Genomic DNA, 17548 nt, shown 5'->3' with positions numbered 1-17548 from the left:
AAACCAATCAATGCTTTCCCAGGTCGACTTCCCAAACACAACAAGTTTGCGCGCCATTTGCTTCGTGTAGTTTGCAGTATTTACCCAGCACACTTGACTCCCAGAGCTTAAATCTTATTTAAATGTGTCACTTTAGTCAGTGAGAGTTGTGTGTATGTGTATATATGGGTGGGTGTGGGTGGGTATGTGAGTGCGTGGGTGAGAAGAGGAAATTGATTGTTTGTTCACTACACTCTGGAATCAGGCCATATGGAAAATAACACCCCGGGCCTTTAACGATATGCCCCAGCCACATCCACAAAGTCTTTATTTTTTTATCCCTTTGTAGCTGAAAAGAGTGCTTGGGCAATCCAAGCCATTAAAAAAAAGTCTTATGCTTGGTTTGAAAGCAAATTCAATTGCCAGAAATTGCTCTGATCAACAAGAATCATCAAATGAAGAGTCTCAAAGTTGGCCTGTTTCAAAATGTTGTTATGATAGACTATATCAACATATTGAAAGTCAATACATGAGGAGATTTATATTGTCGTTTTGTCAGAGTGAATTTCCAAGTTGAGATAATCTGGGGGGGAAAGTTGTCATGTTAAAAGAAGTCTTAAAATGAGGGAATCTGACTTTTCTGAGAAAAGTTGTGAAGTTAGGATGTGTTTTAACATCGTATTTTGAGGAAATAGAAATTCAATTTATGGAGAAATTGCGTCGTAAAAAGAAAAGAAGCCGTTATGTGACACAATATTAACAAAACGTGATCTCCAAAATTAAATAACCCAGACAATGTCACCCAAAAATCCCATTAAAGCAACAAGAAATGATGCAAAATCTCCATACAACGTCTAAAACTTACAAGTGAGCACCTCAATATGAACTCATTGCTGGCCAGTCAAATATCACCATCTGCCATCTATAACTTACTATCTTTTTCTTTATCCAAAACAAGTTTAAAACTCAGATGGTCATCTGACACCCACGTCACATCAGCAGTAAGAATTTAGCACGCTCGCGCTAAGAGTTGTGACAGCCCCGGCACCCCCGGAGGAATCCTCTCTCTAAAGCAAACAAACGGACCCTCGTGCTGCCTTTCAGAGCGGCCATGATTTTTCTTCTTGTTTCCCCCCGTCATCATATTATATTTTGTGGATGATTTAATCGACTGAATCAACCCAAAACTACTTTGGGTGTAGTCACATGATTACCAAAATTAAATCATACATTGTCTTCTCACAAGATTCAAATCAAAATATGAGCTAAAAGACATTTTATGGGCTATTTTGATGTGGCTTGAACTGGAAGTTGTTTGGTTTCAATTTGGCAATGTAATCAACTTTTGGTGTAATATTAAGAAAAAGAAAATGGTAAAATTATAGACATACTACGACTTATTTGGAAATTCCGTGATCCAGAACCTTATCGGACATCATCTTTTGCCAAGTCCAACCACGAAACGGCGCTAGGCGACCGCAACTTCAACCAAACGAGCGACACCCGTCCCCATTTAACCACGCCGACCGGCAGAGAGGCGCATTAACATTCTGGCAGGCAGGCGGGCGGGCGGGCGGGCGCGTTAGGCATTCACGCCGGCTTTTGACACAAGTTGTCGGAAAAGCCGTCACTCGTGCGTGACAAGAGCAGCGAGGAAAACCACTTGACAGGTAACGGTGAGCTTCTGCACATCAAAGTCAGCGAAGAGGGACCAAGAAGCAAAAAAGACGGACTACCTTACTATTGACGTTGGCCTTCCCGGTTTCTTTACTCCCCCTCGCTCGACTTCGGCCCAGAGCGGACCCCATTTGGCACACGCTCGGGGCCCCCTAGGTCATCCGCGTTCCCCGTAGGTCATCCACGCTCCCCGAGCCGCGACGGAACGCCGGCCCGCCGAGTCCTCCTACTCCCACCGTGGACCCGTCAGCCCCCTCTCGCTGCCCGCTCTCTCACTGGCCGGCTTGTCAAAGTAGCACATGGACATTCACATGGCCCCTATCTTACACACACACACATTAGCACACACAAAAGTGCTTCCCCCCACGCATACGCTACAGTACTTGTGTCAAAGTGGAAGCCCGGGTGCTACAAGACTTTGTGTAACCCGCCAAAGTAAATCTTTTCTTTCTCCACTTCATCTTTCATGTGGAAATTCAAACTAAGATTATAGCTGTACAGAGAATATTGATCTTTTTAGGCCTTTTTGGAGGAAAAACTACTAATTAAAAGTGATGTTTTTGTAGTGTTTTTTAAATTTTTGTAAAATTATTATAATAAAAAAATGTTTTAAAAACGCAAAAAAGGATTAATTCCTATATTTTATCATGACACTTTTATGTTAATACAGTCTTTCCTTTTCTAAATGGAAAAACAAGTGATTCGCAAATTTTTTATCCCGAAGTACACTAAAACTAACAATTTATATTATTAAAACTCATTGCATACAGAGAATATTGCTATTTTTAGGCCTATTTGGAAAACATTTTTTGTAAAATTATTTTAATTAAACAAAAATTGTTTAATAACACTAAAAAGGATGAATTTCTATTTTCCACTTTTATGTCAATACAATTACTGTTTTGCTTTTCTAAATGGAAAAAACATCCAAATTTTGATCCCCAAGAACACTAAAACTTACAAAGATTTATATTATCAAAACTAATTGCCTTCCATAAGCATCAGTCGAGTTTAGCCGGCTTTGAATGCTCACCTTTCAATGCCATTGACGGTGATGGACGTCCGATTCATCATGACTGTTAGTGACAAATAAACCAATTTCTCCAGAATCTGCTTTCAGTATTTCACATGAATTATGTTGGACACTGATGTATTGCAAATCCCACGTCTGAGCATACACTAGCCACCACTATATCATTTGCAAATCCCATGTTACTGTGCACATTGTTGCATTTTCCATTACATTTCCAGGAATGCAGGAATTTCCATTGGAAACACAATGAGCCACTCACAACTTCAATGCGTACGTGGGAGGATCGCAGCGAGTGAAATATGAACATCTCCAATTAAAATATCGCCTTTTGTGCACACCCGACGACTTGGCTCGGCTCCCGTGTTTATTTACGCCCGGCTGCCGCTAATTACCGCACGCGCCGAAAAACGTAAGATTAGCGCGGCTCGGAATCGAGCCGGACTGAAACGGCGTTATGACCACGTTGCCAAATAGTGCGTTACTAAAGGGCTCTCTCTGTGTGTGTTATAGGATGGGCAAATATTCCATGCTGGCTAATCAGGACAGAGAGGAAGGAAGCAATTGCATGCTTTGGGGTCCATTAATTATGACCTCGTTTTGAACTTTGGCCTAAAGTAGGTGAAATACAAGCAAGCTAGCTTCATTGGTAGACGATATTGTAAAGCCAGCTGGTGTTCTAACTGAACATTTGTGCAAAAATCAACAAGAAACAATCAAAAATCTAAAATCAACAAGGAAGAATCCAAAATGTACAAGAAGTCTAGACATCATCCATCTAAAAGTAACCTGAAAATGCTCCATAACTAATGGGAAATAGGCCAAAAACAGAAAGTGACCTGAAAAAGGCTTCAAGCCTGCAAAATATAACCTAAAATCAACAGTAAGGGAAACAGAAGTGACTCAAATGTCTTAAAACCAAGAAAAAATAATCCAAATTCTCAACTCAAGAATGGCAAAAAGTCACCCAAAACAGCAAGGGACCCAGAAAGGACTCAGAAATGTCTTAAAATACTCAATAAATAATCAAAAATTTCAACTCAAGAACAATTTTTAAAAAATCACCCAAAATCAACAGCAAAGGCCCCATAAGTGATTCAAATGTCTTAAAATAAACAAAAAATAATCCGAAATCTAAACTCAAGAATAGTAAAAAATAAAAAAACGCACCTAAAATCAACAACAAGGAAACCTGAAGTGACTCAAATTTCTTAAAACCAAAAAATAATTCACATTTTTAACTCAAGAACAGCAAAAAGTCACCCAAAAAAAACAACAGACTCCGAAATGCCTCAAAATCAACAAGAAATTATCCAAAAAGTGTCCGAAAAAAGTCTCAAGAATGCCCCAAAACCATCCTCATGTGGCCCAAAATGAACAAAAAATTGACACGCAAGTTACCTAGTCCCTAACAGAAAGTGCAAAAAATGACTCCCTGTACTCAAATGTTATAAGACATGACCCTTCATCTTTAACGCTTTGCTAAATCTCCAATCCAAAGCTGCAACTGTCCCCTCCGGTGAGTAAATATTCATCATTTGCTCAAAATGGCTTTGCCCGTTTCATTTCATCAACATTCTGCGCATGAAAAACTCCATCTGCCCGACGTCAAGCTGACGGAGACGGCCATTTAAGTCTAAATGAATAAACAACTGCGAGCACTGCTGAGCATTAACTGGGCGTTTGTTTTTTTGTTTGTTTTTTTAACCGTTAAAAACCACAAAGACAAAAAAATCTCCCAGAAATATTCGTAAAAATAGGTTACGAACTGATGACAATTCTTAGAAATATCCATGCGAGGATATTCATCCTAAAAAAGCTAATGAAAATGTCAAAAATGATTGACAGCAGTGCGCCCTTACCTTTGTGTGGAGCTTGGACAGTTGCTTCTCATCAAGGTAGGACTGAGTGTACACACGTCTTTTGTAGCGGAACTGAAACGCAAACAGATACCAAATCATACAGTGCCTGGGAAAAAAAAAATACAGCTCGGAACTGTCAAAACATTGGATGTTCCTATACGGGTGATTTGCACACAATTGGCACTGCATGGTTTTAGTACAAATAGATTTTTTTTCCTAGAAAGTGGCACTGAAGAAAAGTGAGGCACTGTGAATAGAAAAATAAAATACTACTGTACACTATCCATCTATAGAGAGAGATCTACTACAGTGGTATATTGACAGTGCCCCAACATACGTGCAATTTGAGATAAGAGTGAAATTTCGAGCAAGTATTTATCTTGAGATACGAGACAAATTTTATTATATGAGAATAAGGTGGACGTGTCTATTGTAATGTCTTTAGGAGCACTGGGCGGAGCGTTGCATTTTTTTCAGTGTTTTTTTTCACCATTAATCAGTGCTAATGGCGGAGATTGTTGGCTAATATGAGAGGATTACTACTTCCAAAGTGAATTGGCAAGTGGTCGTCAGTTATCCTATTTTGAGGACATTTATGTGCATTACTTTGGAAATATTTTGAAGGGAAGACAAAAGCAATCAACCCTCGATAGGTTGTGTCTGAATGTCAGGGTGGAGGCGGGGCAAATAGATCCAACCCGGGAGAAGAAAGGTATCAAAATTTAAAACTAAATTAAAATTAAGGTTAGTGTAAGTTTTGATTAAACCTATTTTTGAGTGTCTGCATCATAATCCAAGTTCATTTAAATTTGTTTATGTTATGTTACGAGCGCGTTGCCATCCAAAAAGCCCCTCCCCTTTCTCTCCGCAGAATCCGTCTAATTTTAGTACTACTAAACACATTTTAGTGCTATTAAACCACTACTTATTTGTTACATTGTTAATAGATGGCGCATTAGAACAAAAAAAATCCTGTTTTCAGGGTCAGGACGAATTAATCAGTTTTTAGTTCACTTCTTTGGGAAACGTTCATTTGAGTTACGAGTAAATCGACATGAGCTCAGTTCCGGAACGAATTAAGCTCGTATCTCAAAGTACCACTGTACATAGCGGTACATTTCGAATTACAAAAGTCTCTCCATACAAAATATTCAGGTTGGGAAATGCCTCAATGGGAAATTTGGTCTCAGGATACAAAAGAAGGACAAGTTACAAAAATGCAAAAAAAAATAGTTTGTTCTGCGCTCCACACGTTTCTATTGGTTTTCCTTTGAGAGCAAAAAAGTCTGCTGGGGCCTTCGTGGCGTGTTTTTACGAGCGTTGGCATTGATTGACCCGCGTTGGCTTCCCCGAGGCGAGCCTGACTGACAGGATGAGATGAGTTCCACATCATTTGTTCCATCAAGCGTTTCGCTGGTCTTCACTGGTTGAAAAGACGGCGGATCTTTCCGCGCCGTCGACGACCGCCACTGACATCCCATGACGTGCCAGTTAGAATTCAAAGACGTGAAATGAGTTCCTCACGGGGAGGCGTCCAATCTATTTAAACGAGGAGGGTTTGGCGGCCAATGACCGCCTGACGTTCAAACGGACTGAGCTGTCAACTGCAATGATGGAGCTCTCTTGCTGGTGATTTTATTCACGTTTATGCCTTCTTTGTCGGCAAAGTTGCTTTCAAATAAATAGACGAATAATGTATAAGTATTTGTACATAATACATGTACATTATTTGCAGCTTTCAGTGGCATTGACCGTTATAGATAGTCAAAGATGGCATAAAATTATCCCATTTTCACTGACATTGACGCCACTATATACTCGGAATCATTATAATTAATATTTTTTTAAAGAAATCATGATAGGCAGCTCGGCTATAAATGTGTATTTGCTTGATTGAATGGAGTTTTAAGTCAAAATCAAGGACTTTTAGGTCAAAAACGTGGAAAAAAAGACAATAAGGAAAACTTCACTTTCACTGCAATTGACAGTATTACATGTCCAATGCACTTGGACTATAATTATAATAAAACGAATACTTTGAAACACCAAACGTGAAGAGTAATGTGAAGAAATGATTATAATAATGGTTAATTTATGCATTTTTTTTTGTCGTGACTCACTCGCCCTTTAATGTTTGAAAAGCTTTCGGCTAGAGTTGAATGACTTCTTATTCTTATCTTGAATAAAAAATGCACTGGGTTTTGATGTTATTTTTATGGTTTGAGGAAAAGCAGGCGGTTGGTTTTCTTACCTCCAGATACGGAACGGGAGCTAGAGAAGGGAAAGGGTATTCCCTCAGCTGTCTCTCCTCGTCGAGAAACTTGCCGGCCTTGCCGTTGTACGCCGGCTGGAACAAGCCGTAGTTGAGCACGTCCTTCAGGCTCTGGTTGAGCGTGCATAGGATCCTCTGTTTGGCGCGCCAGATGGGAGCATCCACGTTCAATTTCAGGCATTTCTACAAAAAAAAACGGGAATACCATTTTTTCAGTAAAATTTCAAGTACAAATCTGTTTGGACAAAAAAAAATGCAAATACATAAAAAAAGAGTAAAAAATGTTCTGTTACTGCATTAAAATGTAATTATTGAATAATAATAATGTACTTTAAAAGCTATAATTAAGGAAAAATATTCGTTTTTTTCATTATTACAGTATAATTTGGACACAATGTATTTTTTACAGTATCAATCAGTTGATTAAAATATCAAAAATATTCCTTCATGAAAATTGACTAGAATCATCGTTAACCCATTGTCTGCCACTCATGCCCATGAGTTTTTGATTAAAAATGTCAATGTGAAAAGTAGCAATTGGGGGGTGAATACTTTGCACATGTTAGGGTTATTTCTCCGAGCGGTACAGTAGCCTGAATGGGGTTACTACTTAAGTAGGACATGGACGTTGAGCGCTAAGTGCTGTAACGAATGCAAACAATTATTTTACACCGTATGAGGAATTCACAACACGCACCTGCTAATTAGGGAGCCTTGCATTGTGCTCACACAATTAACCTTGATACTTGGAGGAGGAGGAGGAGGAGGACCAAGTATTTGTCAAGGCGGGGAAGGAGGCCTGACAGCAAAGTAAGGACCACAAAAGGTGTATTGAGATGATAAGGCTGCATAGTTTGGCTGGGATGGCGACTAATACTTAGGTCTGACTAACTAATGTCTGACCTCTAACAGCCTCCTAGATTGTGTTTTTTAGGCTATAGTTTTCAGAAAAACGGTTATGTTAACAGATGTTGTTTTTGGTTCCTGACAAGCAAAAATTGCTTTCCTAAAAAAATGCGACATATACTCCAGAGCAGGGGTGGGCAAACTTTTCGGCCCGGCGGGCCCTATTGACTTTAAGAATGTGAAAGATGGGCCGGGTCAGCACAAGATACGATACATATAAAAAAGTGCATCCGTTAATAGTACATATGAAACATAAACAGAAAAAAAGGACTGAAGTATTAACATACTCATCACTCATCATTAAAGTAAAAAGTATAAAGTACAAGGTCAAGTAAAAAAGGAATGTATTAAGAAATATTAAAATGTCATTTAAAAAACGTGTAAAATACAAAAAAACAAATAAAAGTGGACAGAGCTACTGCCACTGGATTCCGCGTGACGGTGCCATCTTGGGGAAAAAAAAACATTATTTGGACAACTTCGGCGGGCCGGATTAGAAAGCCTAAAGGGCCCGTATGTGGCCCACGGGCCGTAGTTTGCCCAGGGGGATTTATCCATTGTCTGAAAAATACGATCCATTCATCCATACAGGAAATGATAGAGCAGCTTGTTCCCCCCTCTTGTTATGACTGATGTCGAATACGTTGGAGACACATTTTTAATCAGGCGCTTTGACATGAGAGCGTCACAACTGCGGAGCTAAACGTAAGACTCTAATAGTGTCACCCCAAAAAAAAAAACAATCCTATACCAGTAATGTCTGAAACGCTCTGCCCTGCGAGATATGCGCTAATGAGCACTCGCCATTCTTAAAGAAACAAAAAGTCCAGGAGGGGACATTTGAGGACATTCGTTTTGCTGTGGTGATTTTACCTACGGCGCAGCGACACGCTGACTGCATTGCCTTTCGGGCTGGAGTCCAAAATGAAGACATTATTTTGCGGGAACAGAACAGCATAATGTATTACCGCCATGGTTATGCACTAGCAGGTGATTGAAAACGGCTCCGGTTTGAATATACTTTGCAAGAAGTGCTGACTAATGCATTGCAATCAAATGACAAAAGCATTGTAGCCGTTGGCTAACACTGATGTATGATTGTCAATGAATAGCCCAAGAAAAAAGATGTTCCAAGTGTCTGTCACATTATGAAAAGGCCACGGTGCCTCAATGGGATATTGTTGCCAGTCATGGAAGAGGTAAACAGAGCTTTATTTAAGTCAAGATATACTTGAGAAAATGAACCTTGACTAGCTGACTTGAAAAAAATAATAATTGCAACTGATGCATTTCGCTTGGTATTCGGGCGTCGTGACCAGACGGTTGGTCGCCGGTCTTTTGGTCGCCGGTCTTTTGGTCGCCGGTCTTTTGGTCGCCGGTCTTTTGGTCGCCGGTCTTTTGGTCGCCGGTCTTTTGGTCGCCGGTCTTTTGGTCGCCGGTCTTTTGGTCGCCGGTCTTTTGGTCGCCGGTCTTTTGGTCGCCGGTCTTTTGGTCGCCAGTCTTTTGGTCACCAGTGTTTTGGTCGCCGATCTTTTGGTCCCTTTTGGTCGCTGGTCTTTTGGTCGCCGGTCAAATGTACTTAGATCTTAAACAGTACTTATATATTAAACTCTCTCTCATGAATATAATTTTGAGAGCTGGCTTCAACAGTAAACTCACCATTTGACCGGCGACCAAACGTCCGAGCACCTTCTGGCGTAAACCTCTACTTGGACAACAAAATCCAACTAAATCAGGGACCCCCTGTAGGCAAACGGAAGTTAAAACAAGCTTCTGGAAACGCCTCACAGTATTTTCCAGAGCCATAATGGCGTTCAAAAAGAATGTCACGAAGACGCATCTGACAATGGACAATCGAATCCAGCGCCTCGAATTAATGATCGTCTCATCACGTCAGGACCACCAGACGCAGACACCGAATGGCCGAACATCTTAGCTGCGGCAGCGCTCCCCCGAGACAAGGCGCTGCAACGCACATTGATTCAATTAACTTGGATTAATGGCCTAGCGCCGAGAATAAGACACCTCGAAAAACACCTCTTGAACGTATACTTTAAAGCAAAATACTGAGGGTGGACTTTCACCCTTTGTCTATTTATTCCCCCAACTCCATCCATGGTTTGCTGGGATAAGCTCCAGCACCCCCAGCTACCCTTGTGAAGATAAGCACTATGGAAAACGAATGAATGAATAAATCAGGTATCGGTTTTGGGAGGAAAAAATGGTTTTAGTGGACCCCCGAGTTTGTATTTGATGTATTTTGGTTCGATATGACGGTTTTTCTGAATGTTTAATTTCAGGATGACTGAAGAATCAAGACTAGTGAGAATTTTTTTTTGTGCCAACACACAGTCAGTCACGGCAGTTCGGTCCCGTCAGATCGACTTGTTGTTGTTGCCTACAACGAAGCCGCAGCCTAATTGTTTGCAACACTGGCACGCAAAGTACACCGCCAGTTGAAGTACATTTAACGTAGCCACCGACACGCTTGTCTTTCACGCTACGAATCGAATTAGCGGCAAGATTTGACCGCGACAGAGGCCTTTAACTTGACGACGATAACAGTTACCTTAGAGCTGACTACACAATTTTAAATGTACTCTTCATAAATTCTACATAAATTCCACACTGTTGAGCTCACTAGATTATTCACACTACCTTAATGTCATAATTAAAACAAAAACTCCCAAGATCGATTCCTGTGGAATTAAAAAACATATACATGTATATGTATATGTGTACATGTATATGTATGTGTATATGTATATGTGTACATGTATATGTATGTGTACATGTATATGTGTACATGTATATGTATGTGTACATGTATGTGTACATGTATATGTATGTGTACATGTATATGTGTACATGTATATGTATGTGTACATGTATATGTGTACATGTATATGTGTACATGTATATGTATAATATGTGTACATGTATATGTATAATATGTGTACATGTATATGTACATGTATATGTACATGTATTACATGTAGTATATGTATATGTATTTCATGAATAGGTGTAACATGTATATGTATTACATGTATATGTATAACATGAACATGTATATGTATAACATGTATATGTATAACATGTATATGTATATGTATAACTTGTATATGTATAGCATGTACATGTATAACATGTACATGTATAACATGTACATGTATATGTATAACATGTACATGTATATGTATAACATGTATATGTATAACATGTATACGTATATGTATAAGATGTATATGTATAACATGTACATGTACATGTATAACATGTACATGTATAACATGTACATGTATAACATGTACATGTATGACATGTATATGGATGACATGTATATGTATAACATGTATATGTATAACATGTATATGTATAACATGTATATGTATAACATGTATATGTATAACATGTATATGTATAACATGTATATGTATAACATGTATATGTATAACTTGTACATATAGATATACATAGTGTATACTCTAATGTAGCATAATTGCTATAATGCCTTGGAAGGATCACTGCTTAACAATATTAATAATAATGAAAGATAAAAACAGAATGTTTACTCTTAGGAGGCTATTTAACAAGGGATTAGCACATTTTTGAAGCCAACCATGTCAATGCCGACCATCTTTTCATCTTTCTGCTGTGGCCTAAATGAGATTATCACTATTCAACATCCGATCCATCTGAACTTGGAGGGTGGCAGTGAATGAAAATGTGCTTGTTAGTATTTCAAAAATGTGTATGATTCGCTGCCAGCTTTCTCCTTTCCTTGAATAAGCAACAGCGCAACAACAGTGCAAAAAAAATAATAAACCAACAAAACGTAACTGCGACGAACAATATATTTCACTCTAGAATGCTTTCCACTTTTCATTCATCTTCCCGGTAAAAGTCAAGGACATTTTCTAAACTAGCGCGCCTTCTAAAAGCCCATCTTCTCCACACAGACTGAGTGTAGCACTTGAGTATTGTAGCACAGCTTATCGGCAGCAAAATAGCGTTACTCGATAAAGCCGGCGGTGATCGCTCGGAGGCAACTCGACAATTTCATTCGATCCTTCTCAGGAGATGGCAGCGTCTCTCAGCGGATAACTCGCTATCATCCAGAAAAGCCAAATGCATTATCTTCTGGAGTCCAAGTTAGGAGGGCTACCTGGCCTCCACACGGCGCAGATATCCTAACAAATGCTCGCTGCCTTCGTGACTAAAATGACATTCCCGTTTAGTTCATTGCTATTAGTTGTCCAATCAAATTGAAGCGGCAAGGTACCCAGTAATGAAATTTTAACCAACCAACTCGCTTCAAATAGATCGGAATAAAAGCCTATAGGTCAGGGGTCAGGAACCTTTTTTGAGGAAAAGAGCCACAAACAATTCATATTTTCAAACATTATTCCTTGAGAGCCATACTCATAATTTAAAAGTAAAAATACATGAAAAAGTGAGCATTTATTATCAATTTCATCACTTTGAAAGTAAAAAAAATCTAAATTATTTTGAGAACATTATTTCATAGTCTCTAATCAATAAGTATCAATGAGAGAATGCATACCAGAGAGTCTAATGAAGAAAAAATATGATTTAAAAAGGCGCTAGAGATAGTTTTTGCGCCATAGTGGCGGCGTGACGCTCCAATTGGTGCGTCCAGGACTTAGGTCTCATATTTCACCACACAGGTTCTCGGAGAGCCATATATACCCATCAAAAGAGCCACATATGGCTCCCAAGCCATATAGAGCCATCAAAAGAGCCACATATGGCTCCCGAGCCATACACACCTATCAAAAGAGCCACATATGGCTCCCGAGCCATAGGTTCCCTACTCTGCTATGGCTTAAAAGCCTTGATACCAATGATTATAGTCAAGTGCGTAAATATACATTGTAATTATTTTTTTCTTCAAAAACAAGGTATTTAAATGCAGTATAGGCATAGCAGGTGTTGGAATCGGGAGCCAAAATATGGGAGTGACGCTCAAAGGATGAATTTTACATCATCGATGATGTCATTTGATGAATCTATCACTAGTCATCCTGATTATTGTAGTCTTTTTTCGATTGAAAATGGATTGAACAAATGAGATGGCAGTAAGAAAATGTCTGAAGGATTAGACTGGAATGGTTCCTTAAGATCCAGCGACAAACTCTTTGACCCGGGGAGTGCCCGGCGCATAATCAATCAGGCCTCGGCGGGACGGCCATTTGCCCAGCGCAGCACAAAAAAATCTCACGATGCTGCCAAGAATTAAAAAACATGAATGTTGGGATCCCACAAGAGTCGTTCTCTAGTCCAAAGCCCGCTGGAGTGTGCTGAGGCAGTCACAAGAACAGCCATCTGCTAACAGGAAAATCAAAGAAAAAAAACACACATGCAGCAGGCAGAACGCAGCCAAAATGAAATCGTTACAGCACAACACAACACAGCCATGAACTAATCCAAGAAATTCCAGGCGGCATGTACTATAGCCTAATTAATTCGGCACCAACCATCCAACCGTTAGTAAGTACCCAAAACACTAACCAAATAAGCCTAAATCATTATGTAAGTGTTCCAAAACCAAGCGGAAATGATCAAACTGACTCGGAAATGTTCGGAAACCAACAGGAAATCAGTAAATGAGCAGAAAGTAACCCGGAAATGCCTAAAATCATCAAAAAGTGACCGGACGTTTGGTCGCCGGTCTTTTGGTACCTTTTGGTCGCCGGTCAAACATACTTAGATATTAAACAGTACTTAGATATTAAACAGTATTTAGATATTAAAAAGTACTTAGATATTAAACTCTCTCTCTCTCTCATGAATATCATTTTTAGAACTGGCTTCAACAGGAAACTCTGTCACCATTTGACCGGGGACCAAAAGACCAGTGACCAAAAGAATGGCGACCAAACGTCCGAGCACCAAAAGTGACCAGTGAGTGGCCCAAAATAGAAAAAATAGCCACCTAGAAATGCCCTAAAATAGAAATATAACATTGGATTGGCTGACAACCAGTTCAGACTTGTGCTTGTTAGTAGCTGGGATAGGCTCAAGCACCCCTGGGATCCTCTTAAGCAGTTCAAAGGATAAATGAATTAAAAGTAGTAGTAGTAGTAGTACTAGAGCGGAATATAATGAGTCTTTATACAGATTTGACATGGCCGGAAATGCCCCCAAATCAATAGGAAGTGACCAATGACTTAATAATTAAAAAATAAAATAAACATCTTTATTACTCGATTCCAATTCACTGAAAATGAAACGAAAACGATCAGGCCTGGTTTCTGACCCCGATTGGCCCACTGGAATTGCGCGGTAACCACGCAAAGGTCGCTTTTATCAGACCCTCGTCGTCCTTAGGTACCCCCGGAGACCTTTATTGGGTATCGGTGACACCAAATTGCGCGGCTGTGTGGCCCGTGCTTTTTGTGCTGGTACGCCGCGTCGATTATTGTTGATTATCTTTCCGTGCCGGGCCGACCCACGTGGGAAAGTGGCGGCGAGGAAATGAAAGGAGAGTGAGTATTCCCCAGACGTGTTGCGGAATGGCTCTCAGTAAACCCAAAAAAAAAAGGATTTATCTCCCGGGACGTCTCAAAGTGCCAACGGCGAGTTAAATAGAAAGATTTTCATCACTCTTTGTTGCGTGATGCAACGGGAGATAGCTTTATGGTACTTTGAGGTCTATTAATTGGACGCTTCCATTGGTTTACCATAATTTGCCCGAGTTTAAACATGGACAAGAATGACCAAGGGTGACAAATAACCAGGTTTTTCGTCAAATTATTCCAGTGCATTGTCCTCCTGTTGAATTTGGGCGCTTGTGGGTTATTTTAGGGTGATTTTGGGTCACTTTTTGATGGTTTTGGAACATTTCAGGGTCACTTTCCGATGATTTTAGAACATAGAAAGGTATTTTTGTTTTTTGTCAAATGATTACAGTGCATTTCCCTCCTGTTGAATTTGGGCGCTTGTGGGTTATTTTAGGTTGATTTTGGGTGACTTTCTGATGATTTAGGAACAATTCCGGGTCACTTTCTGATGATTTTGGGGCATTTCCGTGTCACTTTCCAATTATTTTGGGGCATTTCCGGGTCACTTACTGTAAATTTAGCCTCATTTGTTATTCATTTGGAGGCAAGTATGTTTTTGGGGCAAAAACTACTACTAAATTTTTTTGACAAATCTTGGCAGAACTGCACTTTTGGCAAAATATGGACTGATAACATTTGTTTGCTTTGATTTTATGAATGAATAAAAAAGAATCCTACAAAAATGTTTATAATAGAAAAGAAAGTCTTTTTGCTTTGGGGTTAGATTTGCTTCAAATGATTTTATCACTATGCAATCATTTTCAATTGCATTTATTTTTGCAAGGATCGCGGGGGGGCTGCAGCCAACTTTGAGTTGGTTGTCGACCAATCACCGGGGAGAATGTAACAATTTAAGAGAGTGTTGATTCTTGGTGGTCTCACAAACAAGTTTTGGGGACGTGGTGGGAAACCAGAATCGCAATTACTATCTAGAGGCAAAAAAAAAATACCATAGCTGTGACATTAATTAAAAAACACCATAAGACCCCAAAGCATGAAAGAATCCCATTAAAAAAAAGGCAAAATAGGACTGGCGTCTTTCGAAAAACACAAGCATCTGTTTTTGTTTTTCCCGGCATTAAAAATAAAGAGCGTCGAGCGGCTTGGGCCGGACCTTCGGGCAAAGGTGGTCGTTATATTTTTATCCTTCTTCATTTTTAAATGGCCGAGTTTCCTCGTGAATCATCTGCGAGCCTGGCAAAAACTCCATTTCTATGATTGGGCGGAAAAAGAGACAGCTTCCCAATTCGCCTAATGGCCGCCATTCATCTCTTAAGGGAAGCCGACGTAAACAGTCGGCGTTGGCTGGTTCGTATTCTCCCCCGGTTTGCCTCTTTAGTCGGCCGCCTTTCATCATTCACCCACTTTGCTGCACTCTGACGTTCGTTAGTCCAAATAAAACGGGGGGAGTGAAGAGGGGTGGGGGGTTCCATTCCATTCCAGACCCGGAAAATTCTTACCACGGTGAATTTTCATCAATTGGTTTGCTTGCTTTTTGAAGTCAAAAATCTAGCGTGAAAGTCCAAATTTATTACTTGAATGTTCCCATCAAACCTCCATTTTTTTTCCTATAGCAAACGGTAGTGAGATCACGGTTCGAATCCCGAATTCTTCCAATAAAGTCTGATATTTGAACTTTGACTTTAAATCTTGAGCGGCGTTTATTCCTTTTCTTCTTTAGTGCAATCGTCTCCCATAAATTTGCCATTCAGATCACACAACTCCATTCACACCTGCACTTGACTTGATGCGCCCCCTCCTCCCCTCCACGCCGCCCCCTCCGTTGGAAGATTAAAAGCCAGTCCTTGAGTTTGACCCCCTCGACGTGCAGTGTAGTTCTCCCGTTGGCCCTGACGGAGCCTTTAAGTCAATTACAGAGCCATTTGACATTTACCAGCAATTAAAGCAACTTTAAAATGTCATTCTGTCACCCTAGATGGGATGACTTTTCCTAAAGTCATCCGTTTATCTTCTAAATGGCGTTGAAACAAAAATGACTCTCATCCTTTTCTTGAGCTCAAATGTGATAAAAGTCATTAACGTTTCTGAGCCTATGACAGTCATTTTATAACTTTACACAAGGAAGGCTTAATTTCTTCATCAAAAATATTTTTTTGCCCATTCATTTTAAATAAAGGTAGTTTTGGTCCAAAATGTATTATGCATAAAAACAAGGTGAGCCAGTTTTGACCAAAAATGTACAAATTTGACCAAAACTTTACATCATTTCCATTGGCCCAAACAACTTTTCATGTACTTCTAGTCATCCAATCCCTTTTCATTCATTCATCTAAACCAATCAGATGTCTGGGACCGTCATGGCAGCCAAAACTGTCAAAACGAGACTAATGAACAGAAAGTGAGTAGAAAAAAACTGAAAAAATATCAATAAAATCAACAGGAAACCTCAAATAAACCAAGCGAACCTTACAGATTATACAAGCAAGTCCCATTGACGCTCCCCGACGTCCAATCCTTTTGGACTAAGCATTTTATGACCGGCCCCTCCCCGTCGGATGGGATGCCGCGTTCGTTTCAAAAAGCGTAAAATCCAATGTGAACAGATCGTGGATGGCACAGTGCGGAAATCCATAAGTGACTGATGGTCAAATGTTCATTGGTTCTTCAAGAGACAGATTTTTTTAGCCCCAAAAAAAAATGAACTGTGCACCAAAGTGTCGTGAATGGTCGCGAAAAGTCAGGCGGGAGCGGTCGGCCGGTGGGACGGGCGGACACATGCACGCAATCACGCAATCACACACTCGCCATCTCTTACCGTCTGTTGCAGGTCCGGGATTCCAATGCGGATGACCACCGCGTTGCCCGCCGGTTCCTCCATGGGTGTCGTGGCGGCGGGGGGCCACGGCGGCCAGACGGGACCGTCGCCGACGTCCTCTTCGGGGGAGCTGCCGCCGACGCTGCCGGCTCCCCGGCTGCCGTCGGAGCCGCGCGTGGAAGGGGAGGGGGCGCACGGGGGGCTTGCGCGCGCGCCGCCGTCGTCGCCGCGGCGGCGGGGCCGGGCGGCTGGCGTCGGCCGGCCGACGGCCGCAGGCACGTGAAGTGGCGCTCTCCGGCTTAGGGTGTTCTCCCAGCCGCGCTAGGGCTGGAGGGCTCACCACGTCCGCCAGCGGTGGCACGCGCAGCCGGCTGGCGGCCGCGCACGCCCAACGCTCGCGCCTCCTGCGGCGGGCATCTTTTGACTGGGAAGAGAAAAAGAGAGAGGAAGGGAGGGAGG

At 40.8% G+C, this 17548-nt stretch overlaps 1 protein-coding gene across 11 annotated transcripts in view; it reads right to left on the bottom strand.

Moving 5' to 3' along the window:
* shank3a (SH3 and multiple ankyrin repeat domains 3a) overlaps positions 1-17246 on the bottom strand; it is a 68823-nt gene extending 51577 nt beyond the window's left edge. For 9 of the 11 annotated variants that reach the window (XM_077739274.1, XM_077739305.1, XM_077739281.1 and 6 more), the window contains exons 1-3: positions 17090-17246; positions 6800-7003; positions 4549-4620 (exon numbers count right to left, since the gene is read on the bottom strand). In XM_077739274.1, the coding sequence (XP_077595400.1) occupies positions 4549-4620; positions 6800-7003; positions 17090-17152 (339 nt within the window). In that variant the 5' untranslated portion in view covers positions 17153-17246. Of the gene's footprint in view, positions 1-1715; positions 1923-4548; positions 4621-6799; positions 7004-17089 lie in introns of those variants that run through there. The other 2 variants (XM_077739333.1, XM_077739349.1) reach the window with 2 other exon arrangements.
* Between the last annotated feature and the right edge of the window lie 302 nt (positions 17247-17548).

Source organism: Stigmatopora nigra, chromosome 2 (assembly GCF_051989575.1).
Source record: "Stigmatopora nigra isolate UIUO_SnigA chromosome 2, RoL_Snig_1.1, whole genome shotgun sequence".
NCBI lineage: Eukaryota > Metazoa > Chordata > Actinopteri > Syngnathiformes > Syngnathidae > Stigmatopora > Stigmatopora nigra.
This window is presented reverse-complemented; position numbering and strand designations above follow the sequence as displayed.